Source organism: Zeus faber, assembly GCF_960531495.2.
Source record: "Zeus faber genome assembly, chromosome: 4".
NCBI lineage: Eukaryota > Metazoa > Chordata > Actinopteri > Zeiformes > Zeidae > Zeus > Zeus faber.
The window spans coordinates 2,346,255-2,359,525 of record NC_137191.1 but is presented as its reverse complement, the minus strand read 5'-3'; the positions used below and the strand labels follow the sequence as shown (position 1 = coordinate 2,359,525).

General features: G+C 48.2%; 1 protein-coding gene across 1 annotated transcript in view; it reads right to left on the bottom strand.

The window, feature by feature from the left end:
* Nucleotides 1-1,183: 1,183 nt before the first annotated feature.
* Nucleotides 1,184-13,271, bottom strand: part of cacna1ib (calcium voltage-gated channel subunit alpha1 Ib) — a gene marked incomplete at its 3' end in the record, with an annotated part of 165,957 nt that continues 153,869 nt past the window's right edge. The window contains exons 34-37 of the mRNA XM_079998880.1: nt 9,865-9,996; nt 7,243-7,420; nt 4,849-5,063; nt 1,184-1,837 (exon numbers count right to left, since the gene is read on the bottom strand). Of these exons, the coding sequence (XP_079855006.1) occupies nt 1,184-1,837; nt 4,849-5,063; nt 7,243-7,420; nt 9,865-9,996 (1,179 nt within the window). The remainder of the gene's footprint in view (nt 1,838-4,848; nt 5,064-7,242; nt 7,421-9,864; nt 9,997-13,271) is intronic.

Below are 13,271 nucleotides of genomic sequence, written 5' to 3'. Positions count from 1 at the left end.
TGTGTTACTGGAGCCTTTGGGAACACAGGGCCTTGAACATAGGGTGGACCCAGTGAAGACCATGCTTTCGTTTCTTATCATGTGTAGGCAGCTTAAGAAACGCCGGGACTCATCGTGTTGCCATACGCGGCAACGTGTGTCTACCTGGAAGAAATAAAACTCAAATACCAGGTACGTGTTTAGACAAGGGATTTGTCCCCAGGTCGGCACTCGGTAAGAGTTACCATCTCCTATTTTAGCCCTTTCAGGGGTAAGGCGAAGGCAGGAGCATTTCAGAGAAATGGCTACCATTGCCTCACACTACCCAGAAGTCTTTCTGACAGCCTTCACATATTGATTCTTCTTTTCGAGGGGCCCCGACGGCTATTTTCAGATGAGCCGCTCCCTTTCATTCTCTCTCATTCTCTCCGACACAGACCAAGAGAGACAACAGGGCTACATTCACTCCAGTCCAATATCGTGTCCGCTTAAACATTGGCACACATCAAATATGTGGGTTTGATTTCCTGTCACGTGTCAAATCATCTAAACAGGAAAAAACAGGTCTGTTGATGCTACTGTGAGTGAGGGATGTTACAATAAAAACATCTGTACAAAGTTCAGTTCTTCAGAAGTAGCGTCTGTTAACGATCCGTCTTCGATGGACGATGTGTTTCTGCAGGGCAGAGAGAGAGAGAGAGTTGCTGGGTCATTCTAGCCCTGTCCGTGAGAGAAACCATATTCCTTTGGAGTTTCATCTAGCTAACAACATGTCAGTGCGGTTAATCGATCGCCGTTATTTCTATCCTGTCTCTCCGGTGGCCCCCTCTAATACTTTGTATATCAGAGCAGCTGAACAGTTAAGCCCAGGGCTGGCACGACGTCCGAGGCAGAATCCCCGCAGGGCTAAGGAGGCTAAACCCCTGCGTTATCACCTTTTAAGTCCTTTCAAAGGGCACCCGCGTATCCTGGGCAGAGGACATGCCATCTAAAACCCGGAGGCCACTGTAGTCCTTACGAGAAACAATCGATCTCAGGCAACTACACCAGGGGGACGGAGAGAAAACAGCCCACTGTCTGTGACGAGCGAGAGAAAGAGTTTCAGGGAGGGAGGACTTCACGGCACAGCTATTAAAATGTCACCCGTCCATCCAGAACAGCAAAGGGGTTCAATAGTTACCTGGAAGAGAGGACAAAAAGGGTTTCATCTGTTTTTCCTGGAGCTTGTGTTTGCTATCTGGCTGCCACTGCTTTTCATGCTGAACCCTTTGATGTCTCCGTCCTCCTCCACCTCCTCCTCCCCCCTAAACTGCGCCCAAGGATTGGACAAATAGCCATGAGCGTCTATGCCACAAAACGGGCGGTCATCTTTGCCCTGGGCAGGTAGGGTGGCATGATTCAGAGAACCTGTGCTGTTGCACTTCTTCACCAGAGGGGCCGCCAGAGAGACCGGGGAGAGAAGCGAGGTCAGCGACAGGCTGCTCAACGTGTCCGACAAATGTTCACTATTTAAAGCTTGGCTGCAGCCCTCCCCGCCCGGTCCCATCCCCATGTCTTCATCCGAGGGGTCCATGGAGTCCTGTCTGGGGCAGCCGGGGCTGGTACTGCCCCCGCAGCTGCTCTGGCTCCTCTGGTGCCCCCTAGTGGCTTGGAGGCTCTTTATTGACGTACGTCCCTGTGGCTCAGCGGTGGGGCCCTGGGAGTGGAGTGGGTGGCTGGGGAGCGGGCAGAGGAGAGGCAGGGGGAGATCCAAGTGCCGGGGCGGGGAGATGCTGAAGCTGAGGCCCTCTTCCAGGGTGGTCTGCAGGCTGCCGTCCGAGCTCCCGGTGGCCAGGGAGGAGTCGCTGCGGGAGGCGTGCTGGACACAGCGAGAGGGCAGAAGCAAGATAAAGGTGTGTGAACAAGATGACCTGAATGTAACTAACTAAACCCCTGTAAACACTATTGATCTGTTCCTAATTTGCTATGGATCAATGGTTTTACGTCAAAAATTGTGTTTCGTTTTTCATTTTACGTGTCATAAAGACACAAGATGTATCCGTTAAATAACTTAGCTGTTGAGTTGCTGGAAGGTGTTTTTACCCTCATCTCACAGGAGCTAGGCTTGCTAATTCCCCTGCAGCCTTGCATTGAGCTGCGAAGGCGACGGAGCATCCCTTTAGCCTTTACTATACCACACTATCCTTTAAGTCAGTGGTTCTCGATTTGTCCAGCCTCAGGATCCAGACCTAACCCATCATTTAAGAATTGAGCCACTGAAATCGATTTCACAGAATCAATACCGCAGCAATCCATGATGGCTTTGTGGACAGTTAAAAACATAAAAACAAGCAAAAAGTGCAGCAGGGGCTCAAAAACTCAATAAATACAAGGCCTTTAAAACAGTAGCATCTAATTTCCTGAGCAGGAAAATGACACATAAACCACTGAATTGTTTGGATTTGACAGTGGACATACGTCTGCGCTCCACCCACCAGTCAAGAACCAGAGCGTCGACCCCGGTGGCTCTCAACGTGGTGTCTGGGAAAACACCTCTGGGGTCCTTCCAGAGGTTACGTTATTTGACTTACGAGATGCTAGCAGCATTAGAGCATGTGCAGTGACGACTGTTTTGATCATTGTTCACCACTGCTGTCATCTCTGTAGTTACTGTATAAACAGGTGTGGAGATTTGGACAGAATCGTCTCAGGTTGGGGTCCCGAAAATTTTTCTCAAACGGGATCCTACGGCTTAGCAAATTTGCGTTGCAAATGAGGGTCCTTGCGTCGGTATGTACTTTACCAAAGAAACCAGCGAGATACTCCACCGCAAAACTGGGTATAGAATAGAAAAAAAAACAAAAAACAATTACAATTGCTCCGATAAGGTGGAAACTTAGGGAGGACTTAAATTGTTCTTCTGTGATGATTAAATATCAACAGAGAGGGAAAGGTGGAGTGCAAATTGACAGTAAGACCGAGATTTATTCGAACAAACACGAGCTGAGAGCAACAGAGGGCCGGGCGTGTGCAGCCGGATCAGACCTAATTAGAAGAGCATCGCCGCAGCAGCTGAGGATCACAGAGCCACTCAGCCAGGGATGAAGCGAACAGGTAGGGAGAGAGGGAGAGGAGATCGTCTCCGTGGTAACACACAAAAAAAACAAAAAACCAACAAAGGCTATTTAAGTGTCTGGTCGTTTCTGGAGCCAAAACACAAGCGGAGTCTTCAATACGCTGAGAACACCATCTGCTACAGGGAATTATTCAGGGATTTTTGTTGTTTTTTGGGGGAGGGGGCGTTTTTGTATTTCTTTCCCTTTTATCTTTAGTTTTTCTTTCTTTTTTTTTTCCTATCAACGGTTTTGCAACAGGTTTTTTGGGTTTTTTTTTCCCTGGGATGCGCAGAGCCAGTAAATCAATGCTTTCACTTTCTGAACAATTTTGTTGAAAACTATGATTGGCTGCATCAGGGTGTCGGCATGGCAGCGGCGTGAAGGCTTCCCCTCATGATAACCAGCACAGCATCCAGACTTGGGGTTGGTCCTCTCTGACGTCTGCTCTTCCTCTTCAAGATTCAAGATTCAAGATTCAAGATTTTTATTTGTCACATACATATACATACTTCCATACATATATGCAGTGAAATGTAATGCAACGCACCCGGTGATAGCACACAATAAGTCCTAGGAAAAAGTACAAAAATAAAATAAAAATAAAAAGTAGAAAATTCCTTTCTAATAGACCGACTAACTGACTCCTAAAACGTAATACAGTAAGTGGAATACTTATAGAATAAGATAAAAAATATATAGAATAAAATACAATAAAAAATAAATTGAAATAAAATGGAATAGGTTGAAGGAATATGGCTATGTATATACAGATATGTGCATTTAAAGTGGCATGTGAATCGCACTTCTTCTTCTCTCATCCTGACAAACGTCAGGACAAACGTCGCACTTCTTCTTCTCTCATCCTGACAAACGTGACGTTGGCCAGCAGCGAGCTTTTGGAATTCTATTTGAGTGCTGGGCCAGATGGGAGGGTGTCCACGTTATTTCCCGCACTGAGGATTAGGAAGAGCGGGGCGGCACTTTGCCAAATATTAATAGAAATGTAATGTTGGGATTCAGGCACTGATGGAATCGGGGCTTTTCAAGAACATCCTCGAATTTGAGTCAGCTCCAATACGCGGTCGAGGCCACTACCTTTCTCCATTCATTGTGTAGTCGATCCATCTACACCCACACACACACACCCACACACACACACACACACACACACACACACACACAATCTATCCATGCATCCCCTAACTAAGTACATCCTCTCTTGAGATAGACACGTATGTACATCCATCCATCAACTAATCAATCAACTGACCGACCAACCAATCCATCCATCCATCCATCCACCCATCCATCCATCCATCCATTCAATCATCCATCCTCCACCCATCCATCCATCCAATCATCCATCCATCCATCCATTCAATCATCCATCCTCCACCCATCCATCCATCCAATCATCCATCCATCCATCGCACCCTTTCAATCTTCCATTATCCATCCATTCAATCATCCATCCATCTTTACCAGCCACCCTCCCAGGCACCCCCCAAACCATCCATCAATCAATTAACCAACCAACCAACCCACCCACCCATCCACCCGCCCACCCATCCATCCATCCAACCGTCCATCCATCCATCCATCCATCCATCCATCCATCCATTAAATCATCCATCCATCCATCCATCCATCCATCCATTCATCCCCCATCCATCCATTCAATCATCCATCCATCCATTCATCCCCCATCATCCATCCATCCATCCATCCATCCATTCAATCATCCATCCACCATCCATCCATCCATCCATCCCACCTGGGAGCTGAGGGCCCTGCTGTGGGCTCCTGGTGAGCGGAGAGAGGCCCAGGAGGCCGGGGAGGCCAGCCTGGCCCCTCTCCCGTCGGGGCCGGGCTCCATCGTCGCCCCGCCTGAGGGAACGGCCGTCGCTGGGTGGAAGAAGTCCACTGGGAGATGGAGCGGTGAGGTGGAGGAGTCCGCACCAGCTCCGGAGCTCACGACTCCGTCAGCCTCTGAAATGAAACGGGTGGGGTCAGAGTCGAGGACACGAGCCCTAATTTTGAAAGTCCTTCAAAGCTCGAAGTTCGAACCAATGAGAATGACAGAAAATTGTGGATAATTGAATGATACATGTCTCATATTTGTGGGACAGCCTTGCATCCCGACAGACACGGCGAATGACAAATGACGCAAGGATTTTTTTTCGGGAAAAACCTTTTGAAAAGGTCGCTAATCAATAAGAAAACAATTTGTCTGCTGCTCGGCAACGTGTCTCGGGGGGCCGTCCGTCTGCTGCCGGCGCGAGGAATGAGCGATCGGCGCGGCACGACGCCTCGTGCAGCCGGCCCAGGTGGCTCCGTCAAGCCCTCCTCCTCCTCTAAGCGATATCACCAACGTCCCGGCGAAGTCGGCGGGTAATGAAATGGTGGCAGCTTAAACACCGGGGGGGGTCGCGGAGGACGGCGAGAAGAAGACTAAGGAGGGCTGATGAAAGGTAGAAGCATGATCATGTGAATATGAAGGGACACCAACGCCCGCCGCGGAATCAGGGGAACGGATGGAAGGTGCAGTCGCGGCGTACATCCGTCGTTTGATTGACGGCCACGTTGCAGCCCGACCGCCCAAACGTATTCCAGGCCATTTGTTGGGCTTAATGTGATGTTAATTAGGACCTATCAGGGAGCACCATGAGGGCTGCCGATCCGCCTCTCCAAAATATGATTGAAATATGAACCGGCTTCCATTCAGAGGATATTTCGATGACGGATGTGTGTACTTAGGTGCTTTGAGCGCTGAGAGCAGCGTGTCCGTATGTGCTGCATGTAGCTTTTGGCGTTTGCGCCCATGCAGCTTCTGAGCGCCATCGTTAAAACTCCCCCTGGCCTCCGAAAATAACTGATTTTAACCGAACAAATTTGGGCCTCGTCGGTCACGTTTCAACAACAATGTCCGCGTTGTGAACGCAGATATAATGTACGGCTAGAATACAGGGGCCCTCGCGTGGGCCCGTGGACCGGGTGCTCGCTGTGGGAGGGAGGGGCGGGGCACCGGGCGCGGGTAATAAACCCCATGGCCCAACGAAAGGGAGGACCGACGTGCGCCGGCTGAGGTGAGGTGGGACCACCGGCCCGTGTCGCTCGCGCCGACGGGGAGGTGGAGCGGCTACCTTTTGTACGGGCGTTATAACCGGACATTTTGACCGGTGAGTTTATCTTTTTTTATTTGGTCCGTTTTTTTGCCAGGCAAACTTTTACCTGAGTCAAACATCAAGAAATAATAATAATAAAAAGAATGGTTTCATTTAAATGGCACCTTTAAAAACACAGTTTACAAGGTTCTTTGAAAGATGAAATTAAAGCAGAGGGCACAGATCATGAACTTAAAAGGCAAAGGAACAATAATAAGCAGGAATTAAATTAATTCATTTAATTGTAAAAGCGGATAAATACAATATGATAATAAGAAATAGAAATAAAAGAGAAAAAATAAAAATAAATAAATACAATTTGATAATAAGAAATAAAAAAATAAAATAAAATAAAAATAAATAAATAGATAAATCCCACTTTAATGCACATATTTGTATATATACAAATATATATATATATACATAATTAACCTATCCCATATACATAAGTCTATCCCATATACATAAGCCTATTCCCTTTATCTATTTTGTACCCTTGAGTTATTATTTAATTTTATTTTATTTTATTTTATTCTATATATTATATTTTATTCTATAGTATTCTACTTACTGCATTACGTTTTAGGAATCAGTTAATTGGTCAAGTAGAAATTCTTAGGTAGCTACTGTGTTCAGTCTAGAACATATTGTGTGTAATCACCTTTGCGTTGCATTGACATTTCACTGCATGTATGTATGAAAGTATGTATATGTATGAAAGTATGTATGAAAGTATGTATATATATGTGACGAATAAACTTCTTGAATCTTGAGGAAGGAAGTGAAGCGTTACACATTTCCCGCGGTTTCATACCCCAACACCAATGTTACACAGTGCAGGAACAGGCATTTGGGGATGTGGGTGGGAATGAAAGAGGTGCCATTCTCCATATTACAAGTCAGTGTCCCACCACAATGATTTTGAAGCTGTTGTTTTAAGGTTAAAAAGTAAAATAGTGTGGCTTTTAGGAGCTGTCAAAACGCCCCACTGGCCGCGGCGGTACCTGTGCGGTGGACCAGAGGGCGCTGTCCCGGGTGGGGAGGGATGGACCGAGGCTGGGGGCCCACCTCCAGGAGCCCCTGGATCCCCTCCTCGCTGCCGGAGCTGGAGGGATGGAGCGCTCCCGGGGAGGAGCCCTCCCACGCCTCCTCCGGACTGGTGGAGGCGCTGCTCTCACCCCTCTGTCAATGGGGGGAGGCAGGAAGACGAGAAGCAGAGAAAGAGAGTTTTTAAAACAGTTTTATTCAACACAGATGGTATCTACTGATTCCAGTGGCACAAGCACAAAAAAAAAATGCGGGCCGACAAAGTCTCCCCGCTGAAAATCGCTCTGATCGAGTTTGAGTGCGACATGACGTTGAGTTTCTGGTGTGTGTGGGTGTGTGTGTGTGTGTGCAGGGGGGGGGGGGCTGGGGACACTTTGTGGGAGCACCTGTCAACTGAGCACGGGGGGGGTTAAAGCGGCACGCCGGGCGGCCTCGTTTCATTCAGGCACGCCGGCGTTCTCTTTTTCCCTTCTTCTTCTTCTTCTTCTTCTTCCTCTTCTTCTTCTTCTTCTTCTTCTTCTTCTTCTTCTTCTTCTTCTTCTTCCTCATCCGGACGGGTTATGGCTGCGGACGAGTGATTGAGGAGAGGACGCGTTGCTCCGTGTCCCTGCACGTCCTTGAAAAGCCCCCCACTCGGCTCTGATTGAAAGTGGGATTCAATCACAAAACACCACGGTGCTTCAAAGCGCTCGTCTGCCGTCGATTGGATCAAATGAACCTGGATTCAACACAGCTGCACTGAGCCCCCCCCCCCAAAAAAAACCCCAAAAAACATTTTAGCAGACACACAACACACACACACACGCGCGCGCACACACAGCTACAATACAAGAACACAAGGGACCACAGATAGATAATCATGCACATAAACACACACACGTACACACAAACACATTCACGCAAACCAGCACGCATGCACATGCACACGCACACACACGCGCACACACACACACACTCACGCACACACACACACTAATACCCAGAAGTTTCCAAGGATAGCGCGTCGCAGTGTGTACACAGTGGGGTCCAGGTGCTTTAATCAGGCGGTAAACTGTGTAAATAGTGATTAATGCCGTGATTAAGGATTACCAAGATGGAGTGTGCGTGTGTGTGTGTGTGTGTGTGTGTGTGTGTGTGCGTGCGTGCTTGTGTGTGTGTGTGTGGGGGGGGGGGGGGGGGGGGCATGGCTCCCTGCAGATACGGACACCCTTACACGTGTATGCGTGTCTGCATTAATTACAATGTAAATAACATTTTCCATCATTTCTTTGCATAAATTCCGCAGTAAACAAACGGCCGCGGGATTGGACGCAGACACCTCTGGCATCGCAGAGTTATTACAGGTGCGGCCGCCCGGTTGTTCTGAATGGGTGTACGGAAATCGTGTGGGTAAAAGAAAGAGAGAAAAAAAAAAGAAAGGGAGAAAGAAAGAGAGAGAGAGAGAGAGCTAGAAAAGGAGAAGGAAAAATACAGAGAAAGATGGAAAGAAAGAAAGAAAGAAAGAGAGAGAGAAAAAGAAAGAAAGGGAGAAAAAATTAGAAAGAGAGAAAGATGGAAAGAAAGAAAGAAAGAAAGAGAGAGAGAAAGAAAAGAAAGAAAGAAAGAAAGAGAAAGAAAGAGAGAGAAAGAAAAAAGAAAGAGAGAGAGAAAGCCTGCGGCAGGTGTGAGTAACAGTGCGCCCGGTCGCTCCTTGGTTTTCAGGACCTGTTTTGTCCAAAGTTTACACGAGCTGGGGGAACCAGTCCGCCCACGGCAGCGACGGCGGTTCCCATGGCAACATCAATGATGTCGGTTGGCCTTAGCAACAGGCCGAGCCGGCGTCTTTGTCAACAGACTGTAACGACGAGTACTCCGTGCTCAACCTGAAAGCGAGGCTGCGGCCGCGCCACCTTGCTTTCCCCACCCGGCCGACGTACGCTGCAGCTCCTCAGAGCCTGCCCAACCTCCACCTCCCTCCTCTCGCGCCAGGGTGGAGTCCATGCCCCACCCTCAACGCGTAAACGTCAACGTAATGAGGGGGGCCAGCGTCCGCGCTTTCATCCGGAGCAATAGAACGACATGAGTTCTATGAAGCCTGATATTGTCGCCTGTCGCTCGCGCAAGCTGTTGTGGATGTAAAAATATCTCACAGGAAAAAAGTATCGTATTCGATTAAAAATACATGACATTATTATCAGTCTTGAATTGTAATTTCACCTGCATCCGCCTTCGATCGAATGAGGGCGATTATGCCCCCCCCCCCCCCGCTGTGATACCCCTGCACCCTCCCTAGGGGGCAGGACCCCCTGCGAAGCGCTTCCTGGTGCGTCGATTTCGCGGTGAAACGGCTGAAAATCTTGAAATATACGTTGCAATTGCACAGCATCGTTATCACTCAATTATGAAATAATTCTTATGAATTGATTCCTCAAATTGATTGAAATGACTGAAATTAGACGGGGCTGTCGACTTGGCAATAAAAGTTTGGGGGGTTTTTTGGGGCACCGTGACGGTTAACTGAAGCCTGCCGACGGGTTCCCCCTCCTCGCCACGAGGGGCGTCCTTGGAGGCCTGCCGCTGCGTGGGGCCCCGGAGCCTACCTGACCGTCCCGGAGCAGCAGCTGGTCGTCGCCGTGCTCGTCCAGGCTGAGGTCGTCCGGTAGGGCCAGCGACGACTTGTCAGACAGCTGCTCCGACATCAGAGACGCCTGCTCCACCTCGGCCAGTCGAATCTGTCACACCGAGCCAACCAGATCAATTGAAGAAAGACGGATGAAAGACAGACAGACAGGCAGACAGGCAGACAGATAATTTTCCCCGGAGGGAAACTGCAGTGTCACAGCGGCTCACACCAAAACAGGCAATAATATTAAGCTAATAAGAATACAAATAGAAAAAGGGAAATGGCAATATGCAATGAACCCGAGAACTGCCTGAAAATTGGCAACATGCAGTACAGCTATCAGAATAAATGTCAAGATAGAAAAAAATGGAAGGTACAATAAACAACAAAAATACACCCAACTATACACCTAAGATAGGGCTGCACAATTTATAAACCGCGAATTGTGGCCTCCACAATTAACTGATCGTGGCTGGGGATGATTTTATTTTTTCAACGTGCCTGCTATCTGCGCCGTCCCAGTGTCTGATTCACTAAATATATTGCGCTAATAATATGCTGGCACCAAAACGGCCAGGACGTTTTGCAGCTCAGTACATGTTTCCCTTGTTGTGGGTCTGATCTCAATTATCCATGTGGCAAAGGAAATACTCTGTGCCTCCGTGCGCCAGCGGGAGCGCGCTGCAGGCTCGGTGGAGCGCGCTGCAGGATGCGTGGAGCGCGCTGCAGGCTGCGTTGAATGCGATGCAGGCTCCGTGGAGCGCGCACAGACACAAGAAACGGGGGCAAGCGCAGCGGAGCGGAGATGCATATTGGAGTCTCCCTTTATGCATTTACTGGCTGTTCTTTTCTTGCAAAAAACCTGCAAGTGTAATGTAACTGACCTTCTTGTTTTGGGATAAATTATTTTTATCAGGTGCCGTGCGGTGGCATTTTTTTTTTAGTGAATGTAACAGCCTTCAGAAGCCGAATTCATGTGAAGGAAGTCCTATTTTGATTCAAATATTTGTACATTTGAGTTTATTGACTTATAGGTTTATAAAATACGTTGTTATTGTGAAGGCGGTTTTCTCTCAATTCACAAAGTGCAATAAAATAATTGTGTTCACCAAAACGATGAATAATCGTGATCACAATATTGAGGAAAATAAACATGATTGTCAGTTTGGCCATAATTGTGAAGCCCTAAACAAAACAAAAATAGCCAGTAGTGTCTACTAATAACTAGTAGACAAAAAATTGTGAACCTAGAATTAACAAAACAATGAAAGAGGCCAAGGAATCAACAATAAGCAACTGCTTCAACTGTTACCAAAAGGCTATGACGTGTGACCTGAAACTGAAGCCTGCTCAACTGGCTAAATCTGAATCCTAGTTACCTAGTTACTACTAATTCTAAGGCAGGCAGGTATGAAGGCTTGGGCTAAATCATATCCAACATCATATCGAACAAGATCTTATCAAATTGCACCCGTAGCCCAATGCGCGTGTCAAACTGTGAGTCCCTCATATGTTGAGGGAATATTTTCAAACGCCTGTTTCAGCACCTTGGACAGCGACCGGCGCATCCCTAATTAAAGGAGCCGTTGTGCGTCGCGGCGAGCAAACGACCAAGCGGCACGTTGCTCCGTCTCCCCTTTTCACCGAAATTAGAAATGTTAACTTAAGTTAAATACAAACTTTTAATTGCGACAAAAGTATAATTGTGCGACTACTGGTATCCACAGCACGAGATGGTTCAAAAAAGGTGCAGAGCCATTGCAGTGGTGGTGCAGCAGGTAGAACAACCGGACAGAACAAGTCTCGGCCTCTTAAACCCAGTTGGGAAGCGGAGGGGGTGGGTCGTGTGAGGTTCTGCCGGGCACTGTGGAGTATTTTGGGGTATTTTGGGGGTGGGCCCAGACGACCTCTGGAGACGCAGCGCTGAGTAAGACCTTTGTGAGGAGATTGCCTCGTAAGTCCTGGTAAGTTGGGCTGCGCGTCCCACTCTACTTCTGCCCTGGTTGACGGGGGATCAGCCCACGCAAACAAACCCAAAATCTGGTAAATGCTTGGTCCCAAAACAGACTGCAGCGTTGCATTTCACAACAATGTGCCGTGGCTGTCAAATGGGAATAGTAGAGTTTGCAACTGAAGAAATGGTGTTCCCTCAAGCCATGGCTGCACTGGGAGACCATTGCAATGTCACCGCTCTTCCCCCTCTGACCATGAACAGGAAATGTGCGAAAGACGTCCCAAAGTTTTTAAACCCACGTCCGACACCGAAGCTTGTACAGTTGGAGTCAAGTCTGAGATGCGACTTGGCTGAAAGACCGGGCTCAAAAAAATCAAATCCCTTGCCGTGTGCGCGTCAAAACACTGACTGGTGATTTGATTGAAACGTTATTTTCCCTTTTCCTTCACAGACAGAAATTCGCTTCCACTTTTGGACCGAGCGTCTGCAGAGTCCAAGAGTCAAGCCAAGGAACCCGAAATACATATATTTTCCAGATTGTGGCAGAAACAGTCCCGTCCTTCTTTTGGAGCCGATTTTGGGTTTACGAGTCATTTCCAGCAAGCGCCCCCCATCACCCGAAACCGACCCCTTTGGTGGCGCCGTCGGATCACTCCATCAAGTCAACAGGCATGTTGACCACACCACCGCCAGACAACGGCTGGATGGGGAAGCACTTGATGATCTCATCAGCCCACAAAAAGAAGGACGCCTTCACACCGATCAGTGTGTGGGTCGCCCAAGAAAGTCCGTCTATCTGCTCCTTCCCTCACGTACGTAGTGCTTAATATTCACACACACACCAGCGCTATGACGCACACTACACACACGCACACACACATGTGCACACACACACACACACACACACACACACACACACACACACACACACACCCGAACACACACTCTCACACCCTTCAGCTGTAAATCATGGCTTTCATTCCACGCGGCAGTCAGGCGAGATGGAGTTTTGTCCATAGTGACTGATTTAAATGGTGTGTCTACACGTGTGTGTGTGCATGCGCATGTGTGTGTGTGCGCGCGCGTGTGTGTGTGTCATCGGCAACGCAGACGGTGAGCCCCCCCCGGGGGGCTTTCACATTTAAATAACTTCTTAATATAACGTATGATTGGGCACTCGAGAGTTCCCCGATCTGATTACAACGGAGGGGGAGAATTATGGAAATGCGGTGCGAAAAAGCCCACGGGTGTGAAAGGATGCGGTCTCACACGCGCCCGTCTCACACGCGCCCCACCTGCGAACCGACTCGGGGGCACGACCAAACGTCTTTGAAGATGTTATTGTGTGTGGCGGAGAAAGATTAAAATTTAAAAAAAAAAAGGAGAAAATATTAAATTCGATGCTCGGAGGTTTGAGAGTCAGCGTTTAT